The sequence below is a fragment of the Salvia hispanica genome, chromosome 2 (assembly GCF_029641045.1).
Source record: "Salvia hispanica isolate PSC_SH4W2 chromosome 2, Shi_PSC_v1, whole genome shotgun sequence".
NCBI classification, from domain to species: Eukaryota; Viridiplantae; Streptophyta; class Magnoliopsida; order Lamiales; family Lamiaceae; genus Salvia; species Salvia hispanica.
The window spans coordinates 66,044,635-66,062,885 of record NC_142693.1 but is presented as its reverse complement, the minus strand read 5'-3'; the positions used below and the strand labels follow the sequence as shown (position 1 = coordinate 66,062,885).

At 42.3% G+C, this 18,251-nt stretch overlaps 4 protein-coding genes and 1 pseudogene across 5 annotated transcripts; 1 reads left to right on the top strand and 4 right to left on the bottom strand.

Annotated features, from left to right (window-relative positions):
• The first annotated feature begins 1,768 nt into the window (after positions 1-1,768).
• Positions 1,769-2,982, top strand: LOC148932978 (uncharacterized; annotated as a pseudogene).
• Positions 2,983-3,788: 806 nt separating this feature from the next.
• On the bottom strand, positions 3,789-7,701 carry LOC125201168 (dolichyl-diphosphooligosaccharide--protein glycosyltransferase subunit 1A-like). Its single transcript, XM_048099141.2, has 10 exons — positions 7,465-7,701; positions 6,961-7,005; positions 6,231-6,865; positions 5,968-6,115; positions 5,720-5,896; positions 5,209-5,277; positions 5,035-5,124; positions 4,747-4,905; positions 4,428-4,652; positions 3,789-4,126 (listed from the first exon to the last, which is right to left on the bottom strand). Exons 1-10 carry the CDS (start codon positions 7,567-7,569, stop codon positions 3,935-3,937), a joined length of 1,845 nt encoding a protein of 614 aa, XP_047955098.1. The 5' UTR covers positions 7,570-7,701; the 3' UTR covers positions 3,789-3,934.
• Positions 7,702-7,884: 183 nt separating this feature from the next.
• On the bottom strand, positions 7,885-12,296 carry LOC125201167 (spliceosome-associated protein 130 A). 2 transcript variants are annotated; one of them, XM_089065981.1, is made up of 4 exons: positions 12,076-12,293; positions 9,209-11,992; positions 8,565-9,056; positions 7,885-8,205 (listed from the first exon to the last, which is right to left on the bottom strand). In XM_089065981.1, the coding sequence occupies exons 1-4, from the start codon at positions 12,157-12,159 to the stop codon at positions 8,068-8,070; spliced, it is 3,498 nt and encodes a 1,165-aa protein (XP_088922107.1). In that variant the 5' UTR covers positions 12,160-12,293; the 3' UTR covers positions 7,885-8,067. The 2 variants fall into 2 exon arrangements, with proteins under 2 accessions (XP_088922107.1, XP_047955097.2); XM_048099140.2 differs by having other exon boundaries at positions 9,209-12,296.
• A 465-nt stretch (positions 12,297-12,761) lies between these two features.
• Positions 12,762-14,533, bottom strand: LOC125201170 (FKBP-like peptidyl-prolyl cis-trans isomerase family protein). Its single transcript, XM_048099142.2, has 6 exons — positions 14,225-14,533; positions 13,784-13,854; positions 13,617-13,703; positions 13,387-13,536; positions 13,240-13,299; positions 12,762-13,064 (listed from the first exon to the last, which is right to left on the bottom strand). Exons 1-6 carry the CDS (start codon positions 14,445-14,447, stop codon positions 13,002-13,004), a joined length of 654 nt encoding a protein of 217 aa, XP_047955099.1. The 5' UTR covers positions 14,448-14,533; the 3' UTR covers positions 12,762-13,001.
• A 151-nt stretch (positions 14,534-14,684) lies between these two features.
• Positions 14,685-18,208, bottom strand: LOC125201452 (MLO-like protein 9). Its single transcript, XM_048099567.2, has 15 exons — positions 17,806-18,208; positions 17,280-17,337; positions 16,939-17,198; positions 16,736-16,852; positions 16,563-16,620; positions 16,369-16,460; positions 16,225-16,299; positions 16,057-16,145; positions 15,921-15,970; positions 15,808-15,848; positions 15,559-15,732; positions 15,458-15,493; positions 15,314-15,381; positions 15,178-15,238; positions 14,685-15,095 (listed from the first exon to the last, which is right to left on the bottom strand). Exons 1-15 carry the CDS (start codon positions 17,926-17,928, stop codon positions 14,811-14,813), a joined length of 1,587 nt encoding a protein of 528 aa, XP_047955524.2. The 5' UTR covers positions 17,929-18,208; the 3' UTR covers positions 14,685-14,810.
• Between the last annotated feature and the right edge of the window lie 43 nt (positions 18,209-18,251).

Sequence of the window (18,251 nt, the reverse complement as noted above, 5' to 3'; positions counted from 1 at the left end):
CTAGAACTTCCCAAAAACACCTCCTGCCACGTCACTAAGACTTCCCATCCCACTGCCACATCACTAGGACTTTCCTTGCACAATCCGCCCTTCCCGCTTTAAAAAAAAATCACAATTATATAATTACGTTACGGAATTAAAATTTTGACACGGAATACGGGGAAATTGCGAACGCTTCATTGAAAAAAACTTAACATAATAAAAAAAATACAGTCATAAAAAAGCAACCCAAAGCTAGTCCCCGTCGCCCGTGCTGCCTACGTGGTCCCCGTCGCCCCTGCCGCCCCCGTCGACCCCGCCGCTAATCTCGGCGCCATCATCTCCAATGGGTGGCATCCCCAAATCGCGCCGACATCCATCGATGACATCCTTCAACATCCTTTTGTACACATGATCGGTCGTGTTATGCCACCTATGCATGGTCCGTACCAAGCTACTCGTTAGCTGCGTGCGGGCGAGACGGTCGTAATCCTCTGGGGAATTAGGGGCCTCCGATCGGACCTCGAACGACCCGCTGCAGCTGCTGCTTCCCCTAGCCATCCGCTGCGCAGCCTTTTGCCCAATCGGACGACGACGACGGCGGGAGTCTGATTGAGGTAGTGGGGCCACTTCATCGGCTTCGGGGAGCTCGTGCGAACCAACACTGCTGCTGTACTCACCGGAAGCGTTGATCTTCGTCTGCTTCGGCCAGCCCGCTTCGACACCCGCACAAAACTTTGAACTTCCACTGCTTTGGGAATCCTTCACCACGAGATAGGCCTCCCACTGGTCGAAATCTTTGAACTTCAAGGCTCTGTTGGGGTACTGCGCCAAGGCACGGTTCTTCACATCCTCCTCGGACATACCGCTGGTTGCCTGGCGGAGGTTGTTTTGGTAGAGGCCGGCAAATCGACTAAGCTTAGGCCTCAACCGATCCCACTGTTTCCGAAATTGCTTGGGACTGCGACGCTTCGCCCCAGCCGGTTTGTGGGTGAGGTAGGCATCACTAATGCGACGCCACAGTCTGTCAATATGCTGGTTAGCACCGACATAGGGATCCTCGACTACACCGACCCAGGCCTTCGCAAGCGCGACGTTTTCCCACACGCTCCAGACCGTCCTCTTTCTCGTCTCCTCCTCTAACACCGTTCGCGAGGAAGAGCCAGGGGCTTTTCCCTTGCCCTTGCCCCTGCCCCGGCCCCTGCCCTGGCATCAGAAGACAACAACTCTATATATGGGCGATAGATATTTTCCCCAGATGTTTGAGTAGCCCTGCTACCCCCTCCCCCAGGCATGGTCTGCACCATTCCCGGCATCGTCCCACCCATCCCCATCCCCATCCCCATCATATTTGGTGTCATGCCCCCCATCCCCGCTGCCCCGGGCATCATCCCACCCATTCCACCCATCCAATTGTACATATTGTACTACGGGGGCATCATCCCACCCATCCAATTTCTTGAGATCTATCTTGCTCGGACTTAAATTCCACCCTATCTTCGTCGAATGGGTAATGGAATGTGTCACAACACCATCGTTCTCTATTGCAATCAATGGCAACCCACACGGATTCTTCCCAGGCAAGAGAGGGTTACGACAAGGGGATCCAATGTCACCGTACCTCTTCATATTATGTATAGAATATCTCTCAAGACTCTTGTCAGAAAGAACAGCCAAGGACTTCAATTATCATGCTAAGTGTGCAGCACTACGCATCACACACCTTGCGTTTGCGGACGACTTGATGTTTTGTAAGGGGGACGTGGCCTTAACTATCCTATCCAAGACAATGGAGGAATATGCAAGGTGCTCAGGACTTGAGATTAATAGGGACAAGTCTCAATTATTCACAGCTGGTGTACATGGAGTCGAGCTTCAACAAATTAAGGAAATCTTCCACTTTGTTGATGGGCAGTTACCCATTAGGTATCTGGGCGTGGCGCTGAACTCAATGCAACCCAAAGCGGCCCATTACTCGCCCCTTGTGGACAAAATTGCCTCGCTGACAAAGAAATGGACGGACAAGAACATTTCTTACGCTGGGCGAGCCGAGCTTATTAGATCTGTTCTGCAAGGAGTGGAGTGTTACTGGCTCCAAGTGTTCCCTTTGCCCGGGACTGTCATTGATAGGATCACCCGTTTGGCGCATATTTTCCTATGGGGTACAAAACAAGCACCAGTAGCTTGGCGTGACCTTTGCCTACCGAAGTTAGAAGGAAGTCTTGGTTTCTGAAGCCTTAAATCATGGAATATTGCGTTTATCTCGCGTGTGCTTTGGAATATCTTCTCCAAAAAGGATTCTCTTTGGATTAAATGGGTGCACATTGGAAACAGGGACTTTTGGGACTGGACCACCAGGAAGAGAGACCCACCACTTATCAAAGCATTACTTGCAAACCGGGATTGTCTACTCCAAAATATGCCTCGACACGGAGTGGCAAGCTTGCTAGGGACTTGGTACCAATCTAAAGGGTCAACAGAAGCATATGAATGGTTTCGGCCGAAGGGCGAACGTAGATTTTGGCCCAAATTTGTGTGGAAGGGGTATATTCCACCAAAATACTCCTTTACCACCTGGCAAGCAATCAAGGGAAGACTCCAAACCCGAGACAGACTCACATACCTTGACATTGATCGGGTTTGTCCACTTTGTAATGAAGAACCAGAAACAGCCGCCCACCTTTTCTTCTCATGCAACAAAACTCGGAGAATTTGGCATGGGATCAAGATGTGGCTCGGTATCAGAAGACCCCTCACAACAATACCAAGTGCCATTAAATGGATGGCGCGAGAGAATGTTGGCTTAGCTGTCAAGAAGAAAGCTAAATGGATAGCCCTCGCAGCAATGGTAAGTCTCACTTGGAGAGCTAGGAACGCGCTGATCTTTGATACTAAACCTTTCGATCCTTGCCATTTTATTTTTGAGATTAAAAGGGTTACGTACGTCACCCTTTACTCAATGTTTCCAGAAGACCTTGTTGTATCATCCCTTGGGCACTAAATTTTGTATGTAATGAGATGGGTCGCAAGGCTTTTGCCTTGGTTGTGTGTGTATGCCACTGCCAATGGAGTTTCCCCCATGGTAGGATGGCGTTTGTTTTGCGTCTGTGAAATTTATAAGGACAAGATACACACAAACCGTTTTGCCTAACCGTCCGAGGGTTTACCGATGGGACTCAGTGTTGTGGACTTGAGTTACCAACTAATTGTCCCGCACCACCGCGTGGCCCACTCCCACCAAAGTGGACCACTTCAAGTATAAGTAACCTAGGTTATCTGCTCTCAGCAGTATAGCATTAGGGTTACAAATGATAAACTTAAGGTAGAGGTTAAGGCTTCAAATGCACAATTTTTTTCAACGTCTACACCTCTCCCTTCCCCTTCTTAGGGTACTTTTTTTCCTCTTGGGAATTTTATCCCAATGGGTTTTGCCCCAAGAGGTTTTAACGAGGCCCGCCCTCTTACACTAGAGGGTTCCCGTTTGTGGTTTCGAGGGTAGACTCGGACTACCCCCACATAGGTATGCCTATGTTCCCCTTGTAAACCTCTACTTGGCAAGGACGTTTGTCTAAGCCCTAGGCTCTCTAGGTTTAAAATCTTTGTTTGGTTCGAGATGTACACTGGCTTGATAAAAGCCCTTGGGTATGCCCAAGTTTCAATTGTATTGTGTTTATCCCCACCCCGGCTCGCTAGCTTGACTAGTTGGTTGTATCCCTCGGGTATTCCTGAGTTATGTTTGTATTACTTTTAATTTTATTGGATTTATTTAAACACCAAAAATAAAAAAAGATGAAAACCAAATGCAAGAATGTCGCACAAGTCATGTTCATATATAAAGCTTAACTCAAAATACACGTAGATAGTTATCTAAGTCGCAACAAAACTTTAACAAAAAAGAAAAAGTTCAGAGAGTGAAATATGTCTACCACCTATTATGTTATATTTCCATCTTACATTATATCTCATCGATTACATCAAGAAGATCATCAACTTCCTGTCTCAAGAGTGTGATTTTCTGCTGAACAGCAGCCACGCGGTTGTCGATGTCCCGACCACCGGATTTCTTCTCGTAGGAATCAACGACCATGGAGTGTTTCAGCATCAACTTCTCTTGCAATTCCCTCTCCTTGATTACCAATTCGTCCACCTATATATGAACAGGTTGAGTAGATAAGAATGTAAGATGACAGAAAGTTGTGCCAATCGGGATCTGCTGCGTGTTCGTTTGCTTATAATTCCGGGAAAGTTATACGGTTTGATGAAATATAGCAGCAGTTAAGAGATGAACCACATGAATGTGCAATGAGGAAGTAACTATTAGCGCTCTAAATACCAAGAAATGTTAAATTATGCATAATTTACTGCAGTTGCTAAGTTTAGTGTGTGCATATAATCTCAAAAACCGGACTATAGATACTAAAATAAAATATAACAGTACAGTACGTTACCTTGGGCGTTATTTGAAGCGCCTGCGGAGAAGATTGCAAGAACGACAACAGGGGTTTCGACTCCTTCGTTAGCTCCTTAAGAAATGCATCTGCAGTTTTGCGTGCTGCTTTGCAAGCCTGGACATCGCCTGTCCTTGAAAGGTCACGCAAAGAAGCTTCTAGCTTGTCGTGAATGACCAATACACGGTTCATGATATTTTGGAACTGCTGGATTGCAGTTTTGACCTGTGAAATTCAATGAATCAACTAATAGTCTGAGGATAGGCGATCTCTATTTATTTACCAACTGATAACTGAGGAAGAGATAATATCGACGTACCTCATCCCATTGAAGTTTTGCTATATAAGAAGGTGAAGACTTTGAGATTGTGAAGTCAGCATGCACATATGCTATACATGCGACGAAAAAGAGGAAAAACCCAAAAACCAGCATTAATGGCTCTCTAAGGAGAGAGAAACTGCTGAATCTGTAGTAGACCTGTCCCCACACACAGACAAAGAAGATCGAGATAATGAAAGATTCACGAAAGAATTATTCTCATTCGGTAGACACTGAATTAGAAAAAGAGACCAAACTAAGCGCAAAACTATATTTCCCTTGCATTACCTGAAAATTTTGATTATGTTCTGGGACAACGTTTGTCTTTTCCAATACAATGACTGGTCTGCCGGCAATGTCCAGGTGTGAAAGTTTTGTCTGCAGCTCAAGAAACAAAATATAAGAACAAATGTAGAGTTACTGCTTGAAAAAAGTAGGGATTCAAATGTAAATTGGTCACACCTCTCGAGTCTCTTTGATAGAAAATGGAGCCACAACAGAAATATCGCTTGATCCCTCTGGCAAAACGACCTGAAATTGTAGAATTATACAATAATTCTCAGCCCATAAGAAGGAAATCAAAAGATACATAAAACCAATTACGACAGATTCCACCAATATACTAGCCATCTCTCAATTCATCCATCCCTCTCCAAACAAAAAATAGGATATTTAGGCAAATAAGTCACAGGAGACATACATAAAATGAGCAAAAACTCAAAGTCTTTCTAAGCCAATCTATCTTGAAACACATGAGAAAGATCAGAGGTCCAAAGTAAAATCAGCTCTTGATGGTAGTCTGGCAACTAGTGAAATTAAGTTTTTTCAAACAGAAAACATGATGCATATGTCAACAAACTTATTTATATGTTAACTTCATAATCATACTTCTTGGATAAACATAAAGTAAGATCCACAATAGTTATGTAGCATCCAACATCCTGAATTCCATAAGCTAAGATATATAAAATACCTTCACAAAGAGATTTTCAATGACAATATCATTCATCGGGCAACCAAACGTGATGTCTAGGAAACGTTTTCCCCCTGATTTGAACAAGAAATCTTGAAGTGGCAATCCATATCCAATTGTGAAAGCAGTTCTCCAGCCACCAAACATTGGGTACCGAGGCTCGATTTCGAGAAGTGTCTGCACATCACTAGAATGGTTATCACAACAGGAAATCAAATAAGAGCATTTCAGAGGGAATCGAGACCCACCTTTGCTGAATCACTATATACATTAGAAGTAGATATGTTCCCAATCTCATCCCTGTAGTAAATAGAATGAGCTCTTGCTGGTAGTCTAGCGACAAGACTGCTTAGTGCTGATGCCCCTCTAACATGGGGTCGTGCTTGATAGTCCAGCCTTCATAAAACGACAGGAAAGAAAAATATACTTAATGTCCCAAAATGATGGCAATCTTTAAACATGATGGGTCAGTTTTGAAAAGAGATTCTCCTGATAGAGGGCATTACTATACCTTGAGAACTCCCCCTTAAGCTCAGCACCAGCATGAACGAGATTATAGTTTTCTGTGACTTGCACATTTCCCCAATGGGAAACCTCTATCTCACGTACCAACTCTTGAGCAACGGAAAATGGTTTATTGCTCACAAAGTGAACTAAAATTGTTGGGAGGGAGAAAGGAGGAATATTCTCATAAGGACCGTATTTTATTTCTGAACCGGAAAACTTGGTATTCTCCAATCTTGTATAAGACTCAACTTTTGGCTCGGGTAATTTTACGGTGAGTGACTGGATCTTGACTGCATAAGGAGACAGATAATGTGCACTATCTTGGAAGGCAACCAGCTGAGCATCAGCCTGAGTAATCTTCTCAGGGAATGGCGTCAGTAGATGAGTGAATGCAGCTTTAACCTCCAAAGTCAAGCTTCCACCTTTACCCAGTTCCTTAGGCAACGAGACAGCATACCATGTCAACGACGAAGGCATCCCTTTAGGATGCGAAACATCAACAGGCAGTCTTTCAGAAGAAGTTTTAGTTTTTCCTTTTCCTTCAGTAATTGTCACCGACAGGAAAGCCAAGTTTTTTGCTTGAGTTTCAGAGTAGGGCAACAAAACCTTTGATACTGCTTCGGCGCCATTATTTTCTACCTGCTCCAGGATAATACCAGCAGTAAGTACCACAACAATGCAAAAAAAATCAACTTTAAAATAAAATTACAAAAAACAGCAACGAAAAAAGGAACCTTGAGTGATGTAGTGAACCGAACTATCTGTGATGATAAATCAATCTGCACCAAAATCATCAATAATTAGCAACCCGGAAACAATAAGTTTCAGATATTCAAGCTAACCCAAGATCAGACTGAGCTCCACAAAAACAAAAGCATGATCGTCCTAAATCTTTAATTCAACATTATTCTTTCAAATTCAGCTCATATTACAGGGACATCAATTTATACTCATATCCAAGTAATGTTACTGCATTTCTCCATTTAATAACTTGCTTCAATTCTCATTAACCATGCCAAAACTCATAAAGACAGTAACTAAAACCCTAGCCGAGAAAGCATTATCAAACCTAGCTCATTCAATTACACAATACCACATCTTTCCAACGAGCTTCATAAACCCTAGCCATCCCACACACACACACAAAGTCTTCCAAAATGAGAACCGACACCAGAATCTATGTAAACATAGTGAATCTGCTGAATGAAAAAAAAAAGAGAGAGAGCAGCGAATGATACCTGGCGATCCAATTTGGAAATCACGAGATCAGAGCAGACAAAGGAGAAAAGCGTAAAAAATCCTAAAACGAAGAGTAGAGCGAGATCGGAAGGGAGTCGCTTCATTTCTGCAGTTTCTCTCTCTAAAAAGGCGTCGCCAGGATTGTCACTGCACTGCAGTTGAAGTAGAAGCGAATCCGGAAATTGTAGCTCAATTCAGCGCTTTCATTTTTAAGTCAACGTGAAATCAGCTGATCTTGCAATTTTCGTAACGTTTTCTCATTCAATAATAATCTTAATTTTTGTTTTATTTTTATAAAGAAACTCAATTAAATTGTATTAATATAAATTCAACTCACGACGAAGCGATAAAGTTTGAGCTCGACAACAATGCTCACTTGGCTCGATATATGTTTGCATTGATCAGTTCTTAGATCGAGCTTGACAATACTCACTTTGCTCAAGAATAGAAAATGAAGAAATCAATAAACAAGTCACTATCTAAATCTAAACTATACAAACGATACACCTTAACATTGACTAATCAAGTAACAAGGAAAACAATACTCCTACAAATGAGGTAAAAAGATACACTAGGAATAATCATCAACTTGAACAACAGTCTCAAATGATCTTGTTTCTTATCTCTTCCAGTTTCTTCATGATCTCCCCGGGAGTTCTATCGAGCTCGTCTGCAATTTTCCGTTGCATATCCATAGGCAAAGTTGGGAACTGTTCACACAAGTCTCCATCAATCACATCCTGCAGTCAAAGAGGAGTAGAGTTAACAAACAAGAATAACCCAGCGAATACATGGAGTGAAATCAGAACATAGATCCACCAAAACTGATAAATGTATCATAACATGCTCTAACCCAACTATGAGATTGAGATACGCAGGAAGGTAGTGCTGGAAAAAAAGTACTAATAAGCAGCATTGATAGAGAACAAGATCAGCTCGTTGCCTAGTTCACTCCCGACTCACTACCCAGAGCCAAAAAAAGGTGGAGCGTGATAGGCAGAAATTACTAGAGCTATCTATTATGAGCAGGCAATGCAACGAGTTATGACAAGCATATTAAGAGCAATCATAACAGAGATGGATGAATCTTGAAACTCACCTTCACCGGGAAGTAGGAAGATCGATAGGCCATGTGGTCCCTGCCACACAAAGGTGGGTACTCCTGTCGCAGGTGCATCTCCAAATGAGAGAAGAAATCAACGTCATCACGTGATGTAAATGGGAGGAATGCCCCCAAACTCCCCATTGTCGTCCCGTAAATGAGGCACTCCCCACCTCCTGGAATTAAAGATGCCTTCTGCAAGCAAGTGACCACATCACCAACATGGAATTGTACTATTTCCTCCACTTTGTTTGGTGCCCCGTTCAGCTTCCCCTGCTCCCATTTTATCTTACCACCAGTTGGATCTTCTTCGATCTCATCTGAGACATCTTGTGGCAACCGCACAAAGTAAACATTTCCAAATTTGTCTGCCCCGGCCATGGTGTCAAAATCTACATGTTGTGCGGCAGTAAGCCATCTGGGAACTGTGTCGTCAGCGAATATGTACAGCTGGTTTTCATCACGTCTATACTTGCAGTAGTGGAATGACTGCAAAACAAACAGTTACAGTATTTAGAAGAAATTGCAAGAAACTGCACCGAGATCTTAGAATAGAATAGAAGAATTTGCACCCATCATATCAACTGATCAAAATAGCAACCAAACACCCCAGTTAATATATAGATGTTCAGAGAGCATACCTCTTGCATATCACCAACATAGATCCGATCACGGTATGTCTGGATAGATGTAATTGAATTAGGGAACAACTTATTCTCACACTTCCTTAGTAATCTTCTTTTCCCCAAATCATATAATCTAAGCACAGGTCCTATTCCAGCCAGCAATCTTCCTTGAAATTGGGCCAAAGCAAGAGGGACACCTTCCACTTGTGTTTTATGCAGAAGTTCAAGAACTTTCCCATCTTCCTTGAACCTATATATATGAATATATCCAGCCTCAAAGGATCTTTTGGGCCAGAACTGCAGGCCTTTTGCTGTCCCGACAGCCAAAAGAGTTCCATACTCCTTGTCATGAAAATTGACAGTGCACATACTAAATGCTGCTTCATTATCCTGAAGCTCAAGTAAACAGGTCGTCTGTGTCGTCTTCGGGTCTAAAACTCTGATACAAGAAACCCACCTTCCAGACTCTGCCTTGGGATAACCATATTGTTCGTCCGTAAGTGGATTATTGTTCTCTTCGTCATCACCATTCTCCATCTGCTCTGCATTTCCGTTCTCTCCCATCCCAGCAGCCTCGAATGATTCCTTTTTTGCAGCTTCACGTTCTTCTGCAGTGAATGCTCCCTGATCACTCTCGATCATAAGCAAAAGCTTTCGCTTGGGATGAACAACAAACTTCCTTGGTGTATACCTCAGTGGTATAGCAGTTTCATTAAATGATTCTCCTAATCTCTCTATGGTGAAAACCCTCAAGGCATCCCCAGCGACAGCTACAACACCTTCTGCACACTGGTCTGAGGAGAAGGAGGCAGCATATTCAAGTGTCTCGTATGACAGAGGCGTAAGAAGGAAGTGACCTTGGTGTATGTAGCCAAGCCAAGGTCTACTTGACAAGCAAAGCATAGCTTGTCGCCCTCTCACAACAATAGAAAAGAGCTTAGGTGCTCTGAGACCTAAGAATCGAGAGCGAGCATCCGAGAGCGTGCCAGTCACCATATCCACAACTGTCCTGTATAAAACTCCATTTTGCAAACCAGCATTGAGAAAGAGGTTAGCCGGATGGTCTGCTCCATCCTCACCTCCTAATGAAGCCTGAACTTCAAGAAAAAGTAGAGACTCCGGAGGTGATGAAACACTTTGGAGACTCAAAATGTCCATTGTGTCATCGGGGTCTAAAGACAAGATGCGGATTGTATTGTCATAAGATCCAACAGCCAGAAAGCGAGATCTCTGTCGTCCTTCTGGGACTGGGGCAATATCTAAACAGGCAATATCTCCCGACATTTCATGTTTTGCAAGCTCCATCAGCTGCCCTGTCATATCAACTTCAAAATATATAAGCTCCCCTCCACTCAGAGCAATGACAACCTGATTTCTATTAGACCCAACCTTAACGATTGTTCTCTTTCCTGGAGTCCTCCATTCATTGATACGCCCATCTTCTCTGATATGCCTGATACCACCTGGGTGGACTTGCATCAAGGAGTCATCCCCAATCAAAGAAACAGCAAGAGAAGGCGTAGTGTCAAGAAATCCACTATCACTAACTTCTTCAACAGTCTCACCAATGGAAAGTACAAGAGTGGCATTTGCAAAAGAGACAACGATATAGGCATCAAATTCATCATTCACATTCTTTTTGACAGTCCATACAGCACTTGGGACACCAGGTAATTGTGAAACAGCCATTTCACTAATAGCCAAACCTGGTCTCAGAATCCGCAGAGAAGAACGAGGTCCACGCCCACAAAGTGAAAATATTTGAGGGGTTTCTTCCTCGAATAGATTGGAGACTTTCATATCCATAATAGGCATCAAGCTCTCAATTTGATCGATCCGAACCAGATTCTTCAGCTTTCTAGGCTGGAAGAACACCGGCTGGAAACCTTCCTCGGTTTCCATCAGTGTAGCAGATGAAGCCTCCACATCAGGATCATCACCAATCGCCTGAAACTGATACAAGGCATGGTTTCCAAACTCTGATGCAGCAAACAGAAACCCAGATTTCATGACACACAAGGAAGATGCGACTGGAATGGTATCAAAATACTTGATCTTCAACTCTTTAACTCTATCATTGTCATGGTCCAGTGTCACTTTGAATATATCCCCATATTCAGTTTGCAAGAGGAAGAAAAACATGGATTTCTGCTTATGCATAGCAGCCGAGACAATCAGGACACCACGCTCTGCAGGCAAGTCCTCACGTCTCGGAATAACTGCCCTAACATCTGGGTGCCCCTGATTCTTATATATAACAAAATTTTCCGCACACACAAGCACACCACTCGGCCCATCCCCACCACCGGGAACAGTTACAAGCATATTAGCACCATTATCAACCTGTTCTGACCATTTCCTCGACACGTGATTTAGCCCCAAATCCAACTCATAGAAGGTCAAATGCTTCTGCGCCTCGCTAGCAGCCTGACCAGTGGGATCCTGATCCGCCTCAGAGTAATCCAACTCTATAGCCGCAAAGATTGGATTGTCGAACCCACAATCCACCCCACAAATTGAGTAAACTATAGTATGGCTCTTGTGCGCTTCCAACGGCGACGAAATTGTCAACCTAGCTGCAGTATCCCTATTCAAAACATAAACAAGCTTCTGCTTCTCACAGGCACCAATCATTACAGCTCTACCCTTAGGATCAATGGCCAAGTACTGGCCAGGAACTATCCTACGGCATCCCGATTTCCCAAAAGTTTCCTGGTGAACTTTATCGAGCGTGTTCTTCTCTTTATTATACTCAAGTATTACAATGCGCCCCGAATCGGAGCCAACCACTAGGTAATCCTTTTGAGCACCAGTGAGGCGAAATTGAGCTAATGAGCGAATAGCACCGAAAATTTCAACTGAGAGGAGAGACTGGAGCTTACCGTTGTCGTCGGGGCGCAGAAGCTCCAGGACTTTGCCACGCGCCACCGCGATTTCCTGCGATTTTCCGCCGGAAAAGCTTCCATTTATGGCGCAGAGGATTCCGGTGGATTGCTGAAGGGTTAGACTGTAGAGGTACATGGTGATTAGCGGAGAAGAAGAGTGTAAGATTTTGAGTGTTGAGATACAGGGGTTTAGAGAAACCCTAGGATTTGAGGAATTAAGTAATGTACTACTGCAGTATTTATGCTTTCTAATTGGATTATGATAAATCCTAGTGAAATAATGGTAATTTATCAATAATGGAGTATATTTCTTCAACAAAAATAAATAATTGTTGATCTCAAATTATGATAGTACTACATTTTTGCCCTCAGATTAATAGTAGCATCGATGTCTTGTCTTAATTTTTCTTAAGGGAGTGTTCGGCTGACAATACTAAATCTCATGATTAAATATGTATCATGTTTGGTTCATAGATTGACCTCCACAACTTAATTCTAGATGGATAGTCTCATGATAATCAGTCATAGCCTCCTCCCTCCAACTAAAATAATCCCACAACTTAATCTTAGATGGATTGTCTCATAATATTAATCATGCCAACCGAACGCCACATTGTAAATAAATCCAATTACTCGTGAGAAACGAAAAATAGGTGAAACCATGATGGACTCTATTATTCATCTTATATGTAAATGAATCAAATTACTCATTGCTTATGAAAAAAGAGGAGAATACATATGTAACTTTTGATTGGAGTTTAGTCTTGTTCGTCTTATTGAGTAAATGAATCAAATTACTCGTGGTGATACGGGAAAAAATTGTCAAACATGAGAATATTCATGTAACTTTTGATTCAAGTCTTGTATTGTTCATCTTCTGGCGCAAACGAATCAACTTGCTCTTGAACGAAACTTTTGATCCGTCATTTGTCTTCGGGTGGTAGTACTTCCAGAAGCTCGATATTTAGCTCGAATTCAGCTCCCGGCTGCAAGGTCAAACACGGGATGAGCCCGATGAAGCTAGCAACAAAACCAAGACGCTAACGTGACATTGTCTATGCTATGAATCAATATTATTTAACTCAAAACTCTTCAAACCAAAGTTCATCGAGCAACACAAGTTGACCTAAAACAATGATCTATAAGGGGTGGAAGTGTTACCGGAATTTCATTCATTCCCTTCGGCCCATAGCCCGCCTCCGGTGGCACAATCACAGTCCGCTACATTCCACAAAACAATAACGCGATCAAACAAGAAATCTAAAGAAAAAACAAGAAAAAAAGGCACCAAAAAAGGAATAAAAATACCTTCCCTCCAACTCTCATACCCTCAGTAACAACATACATAGCTTTTGGAGGTTTTGGTGCAGCCTGTGCAGAGAACAAACCATTGGGATTGTCTACAAACTCACGCTTTCGCTCTTTTCCCGGCACTGCTCCAACTTGGAACGTGTAAGGCTACTTAAAACGCACAAAGAACACGAGCATCAGCTAATCAGCACAACAGGAGGCGAGTAAGAGTTAAGAATGTAAATCACCTGAGCAATGCTTCTATTCCCGGCCAAGAGCTTGGATTCCCGGCTTGACACAGCTGTAATCCCGCGATACAAACAGTCAAAATGCACCTGTTTGGACACCAAAAGGGGAATGAAGGTTTCATTCTAAACGAACATGGTAGTGTTTGTTCGTTTCATTCTAAATGAACCTGCACAGTCGACCCCTTTTCAGCAACCGGACCCTTCCCTTGAACGAGATCGTAGTACTTAAGCCCATCAGCTGCTCTACAACTGAACTATTAGTTCAATTCAATCTATTTTCTCACATTTCACATCATTAGACAATGCATATTGATTGATTACATCTAAACACAAAATCATATTACTCCACATAGCAGCTAAAACTTATGCAATCCCAACATGATAATCATGAAAAGAAATAGTAAATGAAGCAAATCAACGCTTGAATCAGAAAATGCAGCAAAAGAATATCACAAATTCATGTCTTAATGCATTTTTACTGAATTTTCATTCTCACACTAAAATAAGCAATCTTCACCTCATCAAAACCCCAAATCTTATTTTTTTTCACAATTATCACAAACAAATCAAGTAGATGCACATAATTAGAGAGAGAGAAAGAGACTGACGGGTAGAGAGATAGTCTTCAAGTGGGATGGTCTTTCGACTCCGTCTCTCTCTAGCTAGCAATGTCTGAGGAAGAGCAATAATGCAGAATGGCAGAACAGAGATGAGAGCCACAGACCTTCTCGAAATCGGCAATGGCGGAACAGCAGCATTTAGAATTGGGGGTTCCGCAATTAATTGGGGATTTTGGGGAATAAATTTTTGGAGGGTTCTTAAACAAGCCATGGCCGTTGAAGAAATACCAACTAACCCAAGATGATAATCATGCTGTGGTTTTCTTGCGTTTGTTTATCCAACCCACAAAATCGACTTGTACCTTGTCGTTTGAATGTTGTACACCTATTTATATGCTACTAGTACGACTTAGTGGTAAATTTTAAAAGTTGGAAAGCTACATGAATTATCAATACTTTAATGGGTGAAATATTGATAAAGTTTTTAAAAATCCCAAAAAATAAAGAATGACAAGAATGCAACTTATTAATACATCACAAACAAAAATATACAAACAAGTGCAGCAAGCATGTCACAAAATGAAGCAAAACAGCTTCTACAGTTACAAATTACAAGCCTGTTCTTCTAAGCTTCTCAAGGCCCCGATAGCAAGTCTATGTCGGTCATCTGTTCTTTAGGCGAGTTCTCGGTCATCTCAATGCTCGACTGAGCAACAGCAATGGCAGCCGCACCTGCAGCCAGGTCCGCGCCTGACTCCTTTGGAGAGTGCTCGGGTGATGAGTCGCACTCTCCTAGCTTCTTCGTGCGGATGGGTGGGACATGGTCGTGGTCGTGTTTCTTCTTAACCTTGTTGTGCCAGCTCATCAGCGCCTTGGAAGTTTGCTCATCAAAGATGGACTTCTTCATGTTTGAGCCCATCTACAAGTTTGAGATTTTGGATTAAATTAGGCCTCTTCAAATTATTCTAATTCTTATAAACATTCTTGATAGTTTTTGTTACCTGTGTGACGAGGGCGTAGAGTGGGAGTGTAATGTAGCTGCAGACGATCTGCACGCCTACCCTGAGGCGGACAATTTGAGCTTTGTTTATCAGAAAAAGGAGCTCGTTCAAGCCCGGTGCAGAACACAAGACTTACCCTATGCACACTCTGATGACAGCAAGGAGGAAGTATTTGTGGAAACATGAATGCAGCCCGAATTCATACTGCACCACAAGACCTTGTTTTAGGCCTTGCCCATCATTTCATGAGAGAGGGAGAGGGAGAGGAGGAGAGAGATACCGTTATCCAAATGAAGTACGTGATCTCGAATGCATTCTACAAGAAACAGAAACAGTATCAAGAAAAACGCAACTCAAAAAACGAGGAAGAGGGCTGGAAACCTGAAAGAGAGTGAGATGGATCAAGTGAAGAACTAATGTAGGCTTGCTGAACCAGAAATGCCTATCGGAGACTTGCACAAGTGGGATTCCCTGCACCACCGCGTGCTTTTCTTGGATCTCGATTGCCATCTGTGTTATGATCGACTGCAGCTTTGTGCCAACTGCTAAGATTACCTTAATCAACCAACTAGTCAGCTTCTGTTACATCTCATCAAAACTTTACTATTTCAAAGGCATCCATCTCCTTACCAGTAGGGGGAAAATCGACAGGATGAACATAACCTGCCCTCCTGCAAAAAAGGTAGACCAACGCAACGTGTTACCAAAAAAAACAGTGAGTTTGAGCTAGAACAGGAATGCACCCTTGACGTTCAACAGCAGATACACGCATGATATCATCCACAGATACGGCCTGAAAGAGGCAACACACCGTTTACTTATATCTACTTTATGTATGAAATGAATCATAAGTGGTATTAAGAGGAAAAAGGACCATACGGAATTCCCACAATCACTTTGAAGTCGTCTTCCAACGACCTCTTGATGTATTTCTGAAAGTCGAACTTCGTCCCAGGAGATAGATGGACCTACAGAAATGGAAATGCAGATTTTGTTCATTCAAGCTATTTCATAGCTCATTAAATTCTCCATCATGAAAAAACTCACTGATACAAATCCATGGCGTAGAGTGGAGTAGTCGGGCTTCTGGACCGAATACAATATGTGTCGAAAAAAACACACCTAAAAACAAGCTTCCACACTCATCAACGGAGCTGATGAAAAAAAAAAGTTCAAAATTTTCATCCTTACTATGTAAAATATGATGGGATTTTGCATCAACGGGTTCGAATGGCTTCTAACAAACGAGGTTTCATGTGTAAGCCTGAATCTTGCAGCATCAGCTTAAAACAAAAAGGAAAACATAGTTCAAAAATGTGTTCATGCACTAGTTTGATCATTTTTCTTTCTCTCCTTCCTTTTGTCATAAACAAGAACAGAAATACCAGAAGTTCCATCAGTTTCCTCTGCAATCTGTCTCTCCCACTCCTTCCATCCTCGAATCTAGACCAAAAGAGATGAGCGAGACATCCTTAAAGTTCGACACAAACAAGACTAATCCACAACAGCAAAATCACAGGCATGAGAGTGAGATTCATGCAGATTCTATTAGGTGTACCTTGAGCCTCCCGAGCATCATAGTTATAGCGCTGTAGAAGACGTGAAACACGGCCAAGAAGAAGATGAATATGTGGAGCTGATGAAGTGCACTTACAGAGATCAGAGGCACATATCCCTACCAAATTCAGTACACAATTATTTTTGATTATTTTGATCAATTAATCTTTCACATATATATGAGAAAGGAGATGGCATTGTTACATCATGACAGCCTTTGGGTGTGTCAGAACCTCCTGCCAATATCCTTCGTTCGAACGAGAGGAGCCTCCTCCGATGGGCCGCTTCCTGACTTGGAGCCTTCGCATCCGAACCACCACCACCACCACCACCCTCCTCATGATGATCGTCCTTGAACTCACATGGCAGCATTGTCATTGAGATTTTCTCGGGGATGCAGACTTGCGTGATGTAAGTTTGCCCAAACGTGAGGAGTAGGGATATGAATCCAAGCACCATAAGCTCTGCAGATTGCAGATGAAAAATGGAAGATGAGCAACTCAGAGAGAGAGCGAGAGAGAGAGAGAGAGAGAGAGAGGCCTTGCCTCCTTTGATTTTCTCAAGAGCTTCAACCAATGCCATTCTCCTCCTCTTTTCAAAAGCCTACAAATACAAAGACAAAAAGGAAAAACAAACATTTTAATAGAAGAATCTAATGTGGAAGAAAAATGGATCAATAATTCCATCAAAAATCAAGAATCATTATATCTGCAAAAGCCTAAAATAGCTTTCACCATCTGATGAACCAACAAAGAAACATGTAATCATGATAAAACACACACACGCACACAAACATACATCTATCCCAAAAAATATGATCTTGGCTTTTCTCAAAGCCAAAAACAAGACCTCAATTAAGAAAAAATAAAAATTGTTGCTAATACTTATATCTACATAAGTCTTGAATAGTTTTTATCATCATTCTGAACCAAAATGGAAGCATTTAACCATAATAAAAAAAAAAAAAAATTCGCAAAAGATTATCATAATGGCTCTTCTCAAAGCCAAACATTACAAAACTTCAAGAAAACAAAACAAAAATCAAGAGGAAGAAATTAGTTTCAGAAATACATGTGATGTTTTATGAATGGTCTTCTCCAATATGATCGAAATCACAATGATCACTAGAGTGACGAGCGCCACCGCCCATGTGGGGGTGGTGTCGAGCTCCCTCCCTCCTCCGCCTCCGCCCATAGTCAATAATCAACAAGAAAAGGAAAGGAAAAAAGAGTCAAATTTGTTTATTTCTCATGTCTTTTTCAAAGTACGAATGAAGAAAATTCAATGTGAAAGAATCATTTTTTGGTAGGCCTTTTTTCCAATAATAGTAAGATGAAAGAGAGTTTTTGAAGGAAGAGTAAGGCCGGTTCAAGGAAGTTGCAACAGAACTGAACCGGGATGAGGTATATATTGGGGCATGGAGTTGAGGTTTAATTACAAGAATGCCATCGTGAGAATCTCGTTGGTAGGGATTTTGTTACTTAGCTGATGGTGCAAAATTGGCTTATAAACAAAAG